Source organism: Lethenteron reissneri, chromosome 23, assembly GCF_015708825.2.
Source record: "Lethenteron reissneri isolate LAM-NWPU_2019-01 chromosome 23, ASM1570882v1, whole genome shotgun sequence".
NCBI classification, from domain to species: Eukaryota; Metazoa; Chordata; class Hyperoartia; order Petromyzontiformes; family Petromyzontidae; genus Lethenteron; species Lethenteron reissneri.
In genome coordinates, this window is record NC_083801.1 from 12,761,138 (window position 1) to 12,776,740 (window position 15,603).

Below are 15,603 nucleotides of genomic sequence, written 5' to 3' on the forward strand. Positions count from 1 at the left end.
AGTTTCAGCATGTCTTACACACAGGTCACGCATCTTATTTCAAGGGTCATCTCTTAATGTCAGTCAAATATTCCTCAGGGTGATGGTCTCTGTACATTTATGTAGGAGGCACATGTGGAAATTATGCATTTTCATTGCACAAAAAGGATCCCAATAGATATAGACAGACCCTTCCACAAATTCTATAGCGGACAATTGTACGTAAGCCAAAGTTTGTCTTCATGTTATTTTATGTGCTGGTGTAATTTCGTTATGTCCCTGCGTCACCCTTGCGCTGACAGTGGACGTACCTTGCCATCCACCCGGACGCTTCCGCTGCGATAACAACCGCTGCATCTACAGCCATGAGATCTGCAACACCGTGGATGACTGTGGAGATGGGAGCGATGAGACGCCCGACAAATGTGAGCAAAAGCTGCAGACAATAATGCATTTTGTTTCTATGCCTGCAATTTACTGAACTTACCAGGTTGCGCCTCCTAGTACACTCGTGAGAGATTAACATTTTACGTTACTCAGCCGCGATACGTTTCTCTGTATCACTCGTCAATGTTGATTGGCGTGGCTGCTGATGATGATAGTAACAATCTTCTTGGTTCTTTCGGTAAAGTCACGTAGAAGGGAAATAATAAAATAATAAAAATAAAACATAATAAAATAATCCTCACGACGTTTCGGCCACAACACAAGCAGCCGTCTTTAGGTGAAGACCAGGTCTGTCGGGGAGACAGCGTCTGAATGAAACACCATCACGCTGTCAGACGCTGGATCCCCAACAGACCTGGTCTTCACCTGAGGACGGCTGCTTGGGTTGTGGCCGAAACGTCTTGAGGATTATTTTATTATGTTTTATTTTTATTTTTTATTATTTCCCTTCTACGTGACTTTACCGAAAGAACCAAGAAGATGAATCCCTGCAGTCACGAAAGCTTTAAATCGATAATAACAATGTTCAACGGATTCTGAAACGTTACCAGCGTCGGGTGTAACGCCCGTTGTCTGTGCGGCAGGTAAGGAGCCCACGTTTGCGCCGTGCACAGAAGAAGAGTTTAAGTGCACCAATGGGCGGTGCATCCCGATGGCAGCCGTCTGCAACAACTACAACGAGTGCAGAGATAACACCGACGAGACCGGATGCAGTAAGTCTGCACGTTATTGATGTGTCCGTTGGGCTGCTTTCTCCTAAGTCAAATAAATCACAAATTAGCATCGATACGGGTGCTCGTCTCCTGTTTACAGCAGTGATGGGAATTCCACGTTCCTACGACAGGAGTGAGTTTATCTGTAAGGCAATTACTGTTGATAATACAGTTTTTTTTTTAGGTTCGGTTGCGTAAATATAAATGTGTCCTTAATCCCCACTGCCACCCAACATAGCCAATTAGTAATTAGTAGCGACCTAACCCGAGAAACCTGTATTATGGATGATATTGGTCGTGAAAGCCTACATGTTAAACTAACCACTGTTGACTTCCACACAAAAAGGGGTACTTGTTTTTTTTATTAACCCTGAGGGGATGATTTGCAAGAAATTGAGATCTCTCAACGACTGGCTGAGCAACCTAACTGCATATAGCCAGTTCAAATGGGTGGGGGATTTCATCTTACACCTTCTCAACCACCCTTTCCAAAGTCTATTGCTTTTTAAATTCAATTTAAAGTTTTCATATTCTTTGGGTCTTTCGGGCAAGTCACTGTAGATAAGTTGAAATAAAATAACAAAAAACTACGACGTTTCGATCACAACGCAAGCGATCGTAATCAACCTATCTACGTGACTTGACCAAAAGACCCAAAGAATATTAATTCCTGCAGTCACGCAAACTTTAAGTCAAGATTTAAAGTTTTCAATTTAAAAGTTTTTAATCTAACCTATATAATTCTCTTTGTTTTATCACAAAGACCAGGGACAGGACCGAACTTGCGCCGAGCGGATTTGTGAGCAGAACTGCACAAACTTACCTGAGAATGGATTCATTTGTTCCTGTCGACCGGGCTTCACGGCCAATGCTGAAAACCGCAACAACTGTGATGGTAAAACACGATTGTGTTCATAGCAGGGGGGGTCACGAAATTACTTTCCTCACAAGAGAAACACTCAATTCACGAGCAACGTAAAAGGGAGAAAAAACTAATTCGCATGAATAACAGAGTTGAGCAGAACGTTCACACGGTATTCTCTTATTTTGGACGTTACTTTTACACTCAGACGAATGTCATTTCTAGGATCAATGCATTTTTTTTTGTAAAAACTGTTATTCGTGTGTTAACCAGCACCATCATAGTCACTATCATCATCATCATCATCATAAGTTTCAGCAACATGAAAGAAAAACTAATATTGGTGTCACGTGTATGTATTGCTGTGGTCTTAGCTGCCTCTGGTGTAATCCAGCATTGAAGACATAAGCAGTGAAGAAGAGTATATTGTACTTTTAAAACCACATGATTTCAACCATCCATTTGTGCATTGCTTTGTTTTCATTCCTGGGCAGATGTGAATGAGTGTGAAGGTGTTCGGAACATGCCCTCAGGACTGCCAGAATGCAAAGGGTACTTACGAGTGCTTCTGTGTGGATGGCTACCACTCAGCTGCGGGCAGCTACGGCAAGCGCTGCATTGCCAACGGTGAGACACGTCCTGCCAAGGGAAATCAGCAAACAACTGACGTGGCGTGTGGTTTCACTCCAGTAGTGGAACATGCAGCATAGTTTCCATTGCATCGTTAGAATCCTCTTTTTTTCCGAATTTATATTAATGCCAGAATGCATGATTGGAGTCATGGTTAGCACATTGGACTGGAAAACCAGTGGTTGCCAGTTTGTTCTCCCGGCGTAGGCAGTTGAAACAATGGGCAAGTTTCTTCAATCTCATCTGCCTCTATCCATCCAGCAGTAGAAATGCATATACAACAGCCAATCAGCAGGTTGCGTGTCGTGAGGCAATGTGTGGGGGTACTCACACTTCTTCTAATTCGTCCGGCCTGTGTGGTGAGCATGAGGACAACATTTAATCGAGATGGACTCTCTAGAGCTCCTTCTAGTGCAGGCCCTTCTGTCAGCCATGGCTTGAGCAAGCCATTTGAAGTCTTACACCTTTACCCATAATTCCATGCTTCCCGTATTCCAATCCTCATGATCCACCACTATTTATCTTGAGTTTACCAATTTACCTCTGTTAATATAAGACAATGTTGAGCAATTGTCAGGCACAGGCGGTGAAAAACATCCCATGCTCTCTACAATTAAATTCAATTAAATTTGGCACTCTACAATTTTCAGGTACTTGTAGTGTGTACTGGTTTATTGATACATTTGATAGTTGTACCATAGTTTTCATGAATAATGGATTTTTGGCAAACTGCCATAATATCACTCCATTTAAATTGTTAGATGTGATTACTAAAGTGTATTTGGAGTTGCTCATTGATGTGACAGCATTTACTGACTAAAGTGCACCGCCGTTCATTGCTACAGATAATTCGCCGCTGCTGTTGCTGGCTGACAAGGTGCGTGTGCGCAAGTACGACCTGACATCGCAGAAGCAAGCGGATTACATATCTAATGAGGAAGACATCCAAGCCCTGGACTTTGACTGGGATCATGATGGCACAGGGCTCAGTACGGCTCTTTCCACATTGTCACGTGCTCACCCTGATGTGCTGTGTGCAGTCGTTATTACATGAAATTGTCAGTTGGTAGCAAAACAAATGATTAAATAATCATATTACTTTATCGTATTTTTGTGGCTTTGTTTCTGTAACTAACCTTGCCTTTTCTTCTTGGTTCTTTCGGTAAAGTCACGTAGAAAACAAATGATTAAATAATCATATTACTTCATCGTATTTTTGTGGCTTTGTTTCTGTAACTAACCTTGCCTTTTCTTCTTGGTTCTTTCGGTAAAGTCACGTAGAAGGGAAATGATAAAATAATAAAAATAAAACAATAAAATAATTCTCACGACGTTTCGGCCACAACGTAAGCAGCCATCCTCAGGTGAAGAACAGGTCTGTCGGAAAGACAGCGTCTGAATATCTTTCCGACAGACCTGTTCTTCACCTGAGGACGGCTGCTTGCGTTGTGGCCGAAACGTCTTGAGGATTATTTTATTATGTTTTATTTTTATTATTTTATTATTTCCCTTCTACGCGACTTTACCGAAAGAACCAAGAAGATGAATCCCTGCAGTCACGAAAGCTTTAAATCGAAATTTAACCTTGCCTTTCTTCATAATATTTTCACAAGTAGAAGGTGCATATCTGTATTTCTTTATCTCCCAGGTATGGTGTACTACACTGTTTTGAGGAGTGGCGGAAAGTTTGGCTCTATTAAACGTGCTTACCTGCCGGCATTCTCCAATTCCAGCGAAAACTTGGCAACTGGCATCAACCTGGGCCTACGTTACATTAGTCAGCCAGATGGCATTGCCGTGGACTGGGTCGGGAGGTGAGTGTACAGTGTCCGTGGAGAAAATCTCCTTTCATATCCACCTTCGTATTCTCCACACGGGTAGTGAAATGTGACTTGACAGATTGACGATGCAGAGTGTCGGTGCCTTATCGTGTTGACGTATAATTATTTCTGTACCTATGACAGGCACATCTACTGGACAGATGCACAAACAAGCAGGATTGAGGTGGCCTTGCTGGACGGCAGATACCGAAAGCAGCTCATCAACTCTGTCTTAGACAAGCCAGCGGCAATTGCCCTCAACCCCAGGCTCGGGTATGGAAAGCTGATTTAATACATCGTATTTTATTCTTCATTTAATAAAAAATAAAGTACATGTAGCATGGAAGAAATATCATCTTCAAAGGAAGATTTAATTCAAATAAAAATTCTGTATCTCTTGTGTTTTATATACTTAGGCTGTGTGTGCTGGGTTGTCTGACTTACGTTTTGAAGCTTTGTAAATTAAACAAAGGAGCATTTAAATTTATGTCAGGAGGACTCGAGTGATATCACTGCAATGGTTTTGTATTTGGAAATATGAAATCCAAGTATTTAAGAAGTTAATATTACTATGCTCGTTTTATATGCCTCCATAAAGTGCAGTTCAGGATATGTGAATGACGCTCAAGGCTTGGGGAGACCTCCATCCAGTCGTGGATTTGAACATTGCTGACGATGAGTTTAATGGGTTTTTTTATCTTGACAATTGCGTGAGATAATTGGTTTTTACCCTTCTATCTGGCAACAAAACTGACACCTTTTTTACAAGGAGTCATGTTTGCATAGACCACAATACCTGCAGTCATAATGCAAACTAAAAATATAACTCTGATAATGTATGCACTGTCCTTGAAGTTGATTGGTCCACACCCGAGACAGCTTTCCTTAAAGCCTAGTCTCACATGGGTTGGACCAGATGACGCCAAAAGGCGTACAACTCAATATTTTTTACTGGCAAATGAGGTTCCAATGGTGTAATTGCGTGAGAGTTGATGTTTTTTTTCTCCTCGCGTGCTTCACAAGGATGATGTACTGGACTGACTGGGGTGTGGTGCCCAAAATTGAGATGGCGTGGATGGATGGCCAGCAGCGCCAGCATCTTGTGCAAGGTCTGTTGGGATGGCCAACAGGCCTAGCTGTGGATCATACCAACAACGGTCGAATCTATTGGTCTGACGCCAAGGAGAATGTCATCGAATCTGTGAAGCCTGATGGAGGAGATCGACGGACTGTCATCTCTGGAGGTGGGTCGAGGAGAATTTGGTAATTAAATAGCAAAAATAACAAATTGCTCTGAAGCAACACTTGGAATAAATGAGCAATATTTTCTTCGTAATTGTTATGTTATTAAATGTAAATTGCCTATGAGCAAATCACACTAATTGTGCCTGATTATCATCAGATGTCAGAAGCTAAGCAGCGTTGAGCCAAGTTGGTACTTGGATGGTTGACCAGCAGGCAGGGCCGGAATAATATTGTGTAGGCCCCTGGGCTACAGGTACTGTCGAGGCACCCAGTAAAATTTTCAAAAGGAAAACAAAGTTAAAGAAAAATAAAATTTACTTTTACAAGGCTAACAACAAATAAAATTCAGCATTCACAAGTAAAATAACTTTTCACTTCATCTCTGGAGGCCCTCCAGCTGGCGGAGGCCCCTGGGCTGCAGCCCGTCAAGCCCCGTGCCTTAATCCGGCCCTGCCAGCAGGGCGTGCCAGGTGTTATAGGCGTGGGGCTGCGGCAGAGGTCGCAAACGGGTTTTGATTCCTTACCCGTACCCGTACCCGGCCGCACCAGGGTCGCAAATGGGTACCCGTACCCGTACCCGGCCGGGTACGGGTACCCGTTCCCTACCCGTACCCGTACCCTACCCGGCATGAGTGACAAATGGTTACTCACCAGTGACTCACGGCCTACCCGTACCCGTACCCGGCTGCACCAGGGTCAAACGGCTACCCATACCCGTACCCGGCCGGGTACGGGTAGCCGGGTATCGGGTAGGGTACGGGTAATGGGTACCCGATTGCGACCTCTGGGCTGCGGTAGTCATGAGATGAAAGTACTGAGTCTCAGTCTCTGGTATATGTAGGGTTGTTCCTGCTACTTCGCATATCCTATCCCATGAGACCAAACACTAATTCATGGCATTGGCAAAACATCCAAATACGGGACCCTCCTAAAATAGTCTTGGGATTCGGTGAGACAATTCTTGGTAAATAATGGGCATTATTAGTATAAGGAAAATGCCACAACCAAGACTTTATCTTTTTGCACGAAATAATAACAGGTGTTTGTTAAGTTTTATGTCTTCTTGGTTCTTTCTGTAAAGTCACGTAGAAGGGAAATAATAAAATAATAAAAATAAAACATCATAAAATACAATTCTCACAATGTCTTACGTAAGCATTCAATTAATTGATTCTTTAAAGTTTTTGAGCGTAACTGAAAGTGCTATATATTTGTTATCCACTTTCATAGACCTCGGAAACCCATTCACGCTGGACGTGTTTGAGAACAATGTGTACTGGACCACACGGGAGACTGGACAAGTCTGGCAGCAGAACAAGTTTGGGAGCGGTGTGAAGAGCCACATTCTCACGGTCAACTCCTGGCTGTCCCAGGCGCGGGTTTTTCAGAAGCATCGCTACAATATCAATGGTGAGTGCCCCACCCGTATGCTTGGTCGTGTTCAAAACCAATTTCAGCCGTGATCTTTGCCTCTTTTTTTTCTAATAGCGTTTAATCTGGCTGGTTTGCTTAATTTGCACGATTAAAATTTATAACGCGTCTGAATGCAATAACATTACAAGACGCTTTATAAAAAAAAACTGGATTAGAGGGGGGGGGGGATAAGTTGTAGGGGATGAGTTAGGGGTCAGGCCAGGTAAACAGGGGAAAGGAGAGAGAGAGCAATGCACAGCCCAAGATGAATAACCGCAGATCAGCATCAACCGTACGGACAAGCCAGGGTGTTGTACATTTATTTTGTGTAGAATGCAGAATATCACACACTTTATTATTTATATATAGTAAAAGACTGGTATATTTATCAAAATTGCTTTCTGTAAAGCATGTTCGCAACAGTGACACTTGTGAAATAAGACTACTTATAACCAGATCAGAAACCATTTACATGTCATTTGTTTTTTGAATATATATTAATGGACATCGTGTAAAGTACATCTGCATGTGACATGTCACCCAAATATTTTTCTGTTCCCTGGCAGTAAAAAATCCATGCAAAGGCACCTGCAGCCACCTGTGCTTGCTTCGACCACAGGGATACACCTGTGCCTGTCCCCAAAATGCACAATTCATTCCAGGCAGTGAAACTGAGTGTGATGCTGGTAAGTATGCTCCATTGACGGGCTGTGCATCAGCACCCGCTCGCAAATGGAATACGCCAAAGATTCGCATTTGCAAGCATTTTAAAATATTTTAAGACTTTTGTGTTGATGCTATGAAGCATTTTCTTGGATGTGATGCAATAATATGCAGCGCAAAACAAATTAATTGTTCGGACGTGCTCTAATGTGTTTGACAGCTATTGTGCCACCTCCTACGATGCCACCTGCCTGCTTCTGTGTCAATGGTGGGACCTGTTATTTCAGCAGTGATGGGAATGCACATTGCAGGTTTGTGACTGGGATTGTCCCGTCTCTTAATTACCCACTTTCCGTGATTATTTAGTTTTAGCCGATGGCATGACATGTGATGAACGGTTAGCTGTTGTAATGATTGAGTATGTCTTCGTTATTCTTTCCAGATGCGTGTCAGGGTACACTGGGAACTACTGTCAGATGTCAACATTTATCGGACTCATATCTTCCTCTGGTGAGTCTCACTAGATCTGTTCAGCATCATTTCACGTTTTTGGTCACACACGTAGACATTATTAACTGTTGATGCAAATGTTGTCTTTCAGTATAAATTGTTATGTAGAACCTCTAAACATATTCATACAAATATCCATTCACTTGCTGTTGGGGTTTTTCCCCCCTGTTCACTACTTTGCAGTTGTGGCTGTGATTGTTATTATGGTCGTCATTGGTCTCATCGGAGGACTGCTCGCGTTTGCCCACTTCAATTACAAGCACAAAGGATTGCCTTTGCCACTGCCCAATCTCACCAGGTGAGCTGTCTCATTCACTTACATAACACCCACCGTGGTAATGCATCTGTGCCTTGTGCCTTGTCATTTATTTATTATGTATTCACACGTGTCCATGTGTGCTCTGGTAGCATTGTCAGCATTTTCAAGTCACAGAGAGCAAGTGCACCTGAGGCTGAGAGGGGACGAGATGTCTACGTAAACATTGAGAGACCCGGGATGAATACAGACGCTGCTATTAATGCAGCCTTGGAAATGGTAAATGTTTTGATTTGTAACATTATTATTATTATTTACATGTGCTTGTCTGTGAGAGAATATAAAATAATACATTATGTTGTGATTATCACATTATTCTTTTGATCTTTTTACACCTTTTTTACATATGCATAAATGGTTTCAACGAAATTTCAGATGCTGTAAAGTGTTAATTCTTTATTTTCTTTACAAAGGACAAGAATATGGCAGATGGAGGGAGGCCTCCAGTGAATTTTGAAAACCCTTTATATGGAGCCCATGCTGATGCTGAAATGCGCATCTCCAGACTTCCCAAGGTCAGGTTCTCATCTAAAATTGCAATGATTTCATCAGAATCCAGCCATGATCTATCCACTGCAGAATGTATGCCTTTGACTTATTCCCATCTCTCACAATCTCACAGATTCACCAATCCCATATAGCTCCCACACAGGAGCTGATCTCCTCGTTCCATTTGTGTGGTCTTGGATGTGTTCCCACCTTTGGCTGCCACTTCATCGCCAATAATGACGATCGGCTATAATTCGTTCGAGCTGTTTGTCTTATTTAAGCTCACTTTTCTTAGCAGTCAATGTGATGCCTCTCATTTGTACTTTTTTCTTTGATCCACGTGGCTCCGCTTTTTGTCTGTGTAATTCCAAGCTTGCATCAGCACGTTTCCCACGTTTCCAATCCATATATCAAAGCAGGTTATAAATGCACTCGTTCAAACAGTTATTCCTTCGGCACATTGGTATGTTACTTTTCATTCGGAAATTCCAAAAGCGCTCTAATCTGCTCGAATATTTCATCATTGTAATCCAGGTCTGCTTTCAAGAACTGCCATAGGTACATATACGTACTCTGAAAATTTACAGTTTCTTACAACATTGGTTTAGCAAACGTATTATACTAGACTTGTATTGCTCACTGTATCTGCAGCCAAACTTTGCAACCCATACTTGTTAAGTTATTCGGTAATTTCCTGTAAATGTATTTCATTTTGGCTATGACTATGTCATCAAATATATGTGATGGTTAACGTTTTCTACGGTAAATATAACACCTTTATTTCTCCAATACAATTTTCAGAAAAAAATCTTCGAATGTCGAATTTGGGCTATCGATTACATTTTGAAATATACTCATAAAAATAAAATCATTATGCCTCATGGAGACGGATTCAGTACTCTAAGGGCTGACAAATGAAAGCCTGAATACAATATATTTAGAAGTGATCATTAAAAACAAATTGGCAAATATGGAAAAGCTACACTGAGATTGAATTACATATTTATTTGTATACAGTATTTATTTTTACGTTTTGCTTACAATATATGGCTGTTATTTGATAGTGTGCAATAGAAATTGTAAGTTATTATCATCAGTGAATGAACAGGGGATGATGATCATGATTACACTTACCATTTTGAACAGCATCACGTGCCTGATAATGATAATAACAACATAAATCGACTGAGATAATGCATCCAATAATTTATTGACTCGAGGGAAATAAATTGAAGGGGCTGAGGATGCACAGAGTGCCATGATCGCCTATTTAGCCCCCTTTGGTTTTGTCTGTTAGGAGCTGATTCAGACCAGAAATAATGTGAGATGTGATTTGTAGGAAATGGTGAGCTCTGGACAAATGGAGGGAGCTGCTGCTTCTGAAAGCCTCGGCTTTGCATCAGAGGCCTCAAGTACAGCAGATGCTGCTGCATCACAGGTATGGAGCACAGATGTGTGCATGCAAATCCACACGTGCACCAAAAACATGAAGTTCTAGATGCACTCAAGGCATCATAACTCTGATCTTCATTGATGACCAGAAGCATATTTTATTGGACAAGATGCATCTATTTTGATCTCCCTAACATTTTCTTTGCAATTTGGAAGCTGTTTCCCCAATAAGCCATAGGTGTGAATCCACTCGTCATGTTTGCCCATGGAACAATCAAGTAATTGGCGTAATATTGTCAATTCTTAAATCTCAACAAAGGCTTCTAATACTTGACTGGAAATGTATAAGAATCCCCTGTAAGGATTTCCCTTGTCAGATTCATACCCACTGGAAATCATGTTTCTGTACCTCAATGATTACCCTCCCTTTAGGATAGCAAGGGAAACATCCTTTCATATGCTATTGATCCCCAAATCCTTTAAGGTCCAAGACAGGTTTGGAGGTATAATACCTCCCATAGTTGAGGGCAAGTGAAAGGAGATGCATCCCACGTCAGATACATTTTCTAAGACTGGAAGACAAGCACTTGCTTGAACACAACCAATGCAGTCCATATATACGATTCAATGCACATCGCAAGCCTATTCATCTTCATTTAATTATTAATTCACCCTTTTCTACTCAAACCATGCTATGTTATCGTTATCCTTTAGAGCCTGTGAAAGCGCCTGTCAGTGGTAATTGTTGAAATTTTTAATATAGTTATTCGCCAGAATAAATTAAGCTGCATTATTTCTGACAATTATGTTTTCAATATTTCATTTCAGGAAAAGAAGAGGTTTAGCTTCTTTGGGAAGAAGGAGAAAACTGAGAACAATTTTGAAAATCCGCTATACTCTCAGGTAACTAACTGCACTGCACAGACATCGATTTTTTTTTTAACACGATGTTAAAACGGAAAAACAGAAAACGCAACACTGCAGGTTTTACCTCCAATTATGTTTTTATACGCACTCACATTTTTTAATTTGAATGAAGTATTTTTTCTTCTTGATATAAACAAATAATTTATAAGGCTCACTCTGTAGTTTTAAATGTCAAGCAAGCTGCCATCAAACAAATTTGGTCCTTACCTATTGTCACTGCCTCAGGCGCACACTTGTTTCATTGCCAGACAATTTTGTATTCACTTTCAAAGTCATGCTGAAAGAGCCCAAGACCTGCGGTCCTACATTGTGTGAGCATTGTGAAGATAAATGTATTATTTTTTGGTGAAACATCTTCAGTGTTGCACGAAGTTCAGTTTGTAGCGACATCATGAGGAGCCACAGCTGAAGTGAAATTCACCAATATAAAGGAAAATATTTTATTGTGGATATTAACCATTTTAACATTTTTTTTTCCCCTTCAGAAACAAAGTGACCACGAGGGAAACACAGGCGACACCTGAAGCTAATCTGTTATTCGGATCCTCCGATACACTGGTCACGTGTCAGGGACTCACAAAGAGGTTAGATACTTAATACATTATTAGGCTCACAATGATTCACCTCCCCAGAAATTTGATGCATAGTTATGATTAATTGTCATGATTCAATCTTGACTCAAAGCTTTCGTGACTGCAGGAATTCATATTCTTTGGGTCTTTCGGTAAAGTCACGTAGATAGGTTCATCTGATGACGACCGCTTGTGTTGTGATCGAAACGTCGTAGTTTTTTGTTATTTTGTTCTTTGGAACCTATCTACGTGACTTTACCGAAAGACCCAAAGAATATGGTCATGATTGAATTTAATTGATCGGAATTTTTTCCGTCTCATTTGTACTCCATCCTTTTTTTTTATCTTGCTTGTACAACCATGTTCACTCCTTAGCCTGAACGTAACGGTACCATATTAGTAGCAATAGTTGTGCATCCTATACGATTATAGTAAACTAATATGGCCAGGATTCTAAACATTTATCGTGAGTGTAGGAAATGAATTTTAAACCAATGCATCATTACATGCTTAGATAAACATTGGTAAAAAATGCCAAAGAAAACACCAAAGCGAATTGTGTCTCTAACAAATGTAGTATTTCGATGGTTTTTTTACAATGTTCCTGTCAAAGCTAATTTGTCAAAGTTAAGGAATAAGCTTTTTTTAATGATTTTTTTACCTCTAATTTATTTTACATTATTTACATATGTAAAACCAGACTAAGAATCACACACCTCTGTTCTATAATTTATTCTTCCAATGGCTCACTGTTAATGCAAGTCTGTTATTTAACATATTAGAATAGCCACCTACTGCTGATCTTATATCTATTTTAATCCAAATGTAATTGTGTAATTATCTCACACTGAGCCAAGTGCCGATAACCTGAATGTAATGTGTACACTGGCTAAAATCTTTTACAATTTAATTTCCTGTTGATGATGAAGACATGGAGACATTTGACCTCCAATACCGAAGTGTTGACTACTGATTTGCGCAGTTGTGGGTGTTTCAGCTGTTGTTCTTATTGTACCTGTGACTCATTTTGCGAGGCTGATTAACACGTAAACGTTTAAATTATGCACTACTGCAGTGTTTGACGTGCATACAAACTGTGAACAATTTTGTAAAATACCAAACACTATACCCCCTTCTCACTCTCAAAGTCTGGTATGATGACGCTTTGATTTTGTCGCGGTTGGGGGGGGGGGATGATAGGTTTTCATGATAAATAAAGTGATTTTCTTCCAAAACATTGACATGTCCATTTCATCAAAATCTTTAATTACGGCATATTTTTTAAAAATAAAACTTTGCAGCTTTTGTGTATCCAACCTGATGGTGCAATGTTGCTTTAATAGTTTATTAATAACTAGCTTTTTTGCCCGTCCAAGGACGGGTGTATACTGCAGTAAATCTTAAATATTCAATAGAAAAATTGTTCAGCTCATGATTATTAATGAGGGGGGTTGCCCCATGTGGAGTGACGTCACCCCCTCATGGTTATTGTGGAGGGGTGCGGCATGTGGAGTGACGTGACCCGCTCATGATTATTAATGAGGGGAGGGGTGCGGCATGTGGAGTGCGCGACCTTGTGCTTTAGTGTAAATTTCCACGCAGGCATGAATATTCTTGAAGGGGGGGGGGGGTCCTCTTTTGCGGTGACGTCACGCGGGGGGGGAGGGTGGGCCTCGTGGAGTGACGTCACGGGGGGGGGAGGGTGGGCCTCGTGGAGTGACGTCACGCGAGGGGGTGGGCCTCGTGGAGTGACGTCACACGCGGGACACACATTCCTGGCTTATAGTAGTAATTCTGGTGCATTTTTATATTTTGCATGTGTAAATACATTCCGAGAACTGTGTTGTATTTTGCTTCAAATGGAGTATTCTGAAATTTACCGTGAGCTGTACTTATTCAACATTGATTTGGAAAATTACTTTGGTTGTAAAAGACTATAATGTGCAGCCCCCTTGTCAATCCACTGCTGAATGAAAGCATGCCATGCCATGAATTCGTGATGGTTGTTTCACCAAACTTCACCATGGCGGCCAGTACGAGTCGGTGAGGGGGGCAGAGGGCATGACCGGTTCAGTTATCACTGATGTTAGCCGTGGCTAGCAATTAAACTCATGTCGCTGTGTTTATTACGCAGCGTGCTAACCACTGCACCGCCGCTGTTACAGTCGCCACTAAATCGTATATCACAGTGCTTTGGAGAATATGCTGGGTGGATCATACAGAGATTTGTGAGACTCCTGAACCCACTGGGATGTGGCCAAGCGAATGGCAAATAAGGTGTTTAGTCTTGTTGAGAGGACGTTTGAGTTGTATCCCCTTATATGTGTGGATTTTCTCCCGGTACTCACTTTCTAACGTAATATAACAGTACATGTATCGTATTTTTGTGTTTACGTATTGCATAATTTTAATCTGATCCCTTTTTATCAGATAAAAGGACTACCGTATCAGATCTGTGGAGTTGCAGATCGGATGGGTTCGGGAATGGATTTTTGTAATGAACTGTTCCACACGTTCGTTGAAAAAAATAACGGAAGCATGGACCGCTGATGCTTGAGGACACAAAGCAGAGAAGCAAAGTGGATTCAGCAGCATTTTGGTTTATAGTCAAGCCTTTTGATCTGTTTCGAAACTTCAATGTGTGTTTTTTTGGTGGGTGCTCATGAACCAAATGGAAACCCTGCAGTCTTCCTCATAGACAAGCACAATACAGATGAAAGAAATACTAGAAATGTGTACCAACATACGATCATTTAAATGTTCTTTTTACGTTCATGTGCATATAAAACGTGTATGTTTTGTTACATTGCAAGTCGCAGAGCTGATCAATTACCCTGACAGCGTTATGTGTTGAAACGGTGGCTTCACAATAAAGTAGGCGCTTTGCAGTATGTGGCCATTGCTAGCATAAGCATTCATGTGGCATTTAAACCGGTCCGAGCCACTCTTCCCTCCCTACTTCATCAACTCACGTTGACCAGCATGGTTCAGTTTGGTAAAAAAAAACTATGACGAACACGGAGTGGAGAGAACTATCTTGCTGCATTTTGTAATGTTTTAAGTGTTACAAATGCTAAAGAGAGCTAACGCACCCAGCCAGCATAGCAAGATTATTAATATGATTTGGGTCTTTCGGTAAAGTCACGTAGATAGGTTCAAATAAAATAACAAAAAAACTACGACGTTTCGATCGCTTGTGTTGCTTGTGTTTCAATGGAAATGTAGTTTTTTGGTTATTTTCTTTTAACCTATCTACGTGACTTTACCAAAAGACCCAAGGAATATGAATTCCTGCAGTCATGAAAGCTTTTGCCCTTTCATCATACAACACCTCTTATAACGTTGATTAATGCGAGATTATTGCTTAAACTGTACATCTTATTAACAAAGCTTGCACAATTCACTATTCTCTGTCTCGTTGGTTTTGACTTTGGAAATTACCATCACAAAAAGTTATTCTACGAAACACAAACTTTCTAACCGTGTGTGTTTAATGCTCTGATGTGCATATAAAAGTGGAAGAAATATGGTGAAACTAGCATTCGAAGAATTATAATTACAATAATGTATTTACAATTTAAAAAAAATCAAGAATGTTAAATATACGGGCCATTATTCTAATGTT

General features: G+C 40.8%; 1 protein-coding gene across 1 annotated transcript in view; it reads left to right on the forward strand.

Moving 5' to 3' along the window:
• The window catches only part of LOC133346001 (low-density lipoprotein receptor-related protein 2-like), an 80,732-nt gene extending 67,519 nt beyond the window's left edge, over positions 1 to 13,213 (forward strand). Inside the window, 19 exon segments of the mRNA XM_061557233.1 lie at positions 282 to 404; positions 1,011 to 1,139; positions 1,903 to 2,034; positions 2,496 to 2,512; positions 2,514 to 2,628; positions 3,477 to 3,620; positions 4,280 to 4,445; positions 4,596 to 4,724; positions 5,475 to 5,695; positions 6,927 to 7,106; positions 7,676 to 7,795; positions 7,993 to 8,083; positions 8,215 to 8,282; positions 8,466 to 8,580; positions 8,691 to 8,817; positions 9,012 to 9,113; positions 10,427 to 10,525; positions 11,308 to 11,382; positions 11,892 to 13,213. Coding sequence (XP_061413217.1) covers positions 282 to 404; positions 1,011 to 1,139; positions 1,903 to 2,034; positions 2,496 to 2,512; positions 2,514 to 2,628; positions 3,477 to 3,620; positions 4,280 to 4,445; positions 4,596 to 4,724; positions 5,475 to 5,695; positions 6,927 to 7,106; positions 7,676 to 7,795; positions 7,993 to 8,083; positions 8,215 to 8,282; positions 8,466 to 8,580; positions 8,691 to 8,817; positions 9,012 to 9,113; positions 10,427 to 10,525; positions 11,308 to 11,382; positions 11,892 to 11,930 — 2,192 coding nt within the window. The 3' untranslated portion in view covers positions 11,931 to 13,213.
• The last annotated feature ends 2,390 nt before the right edge of the window (positions 13,214 to 15,603 follow it).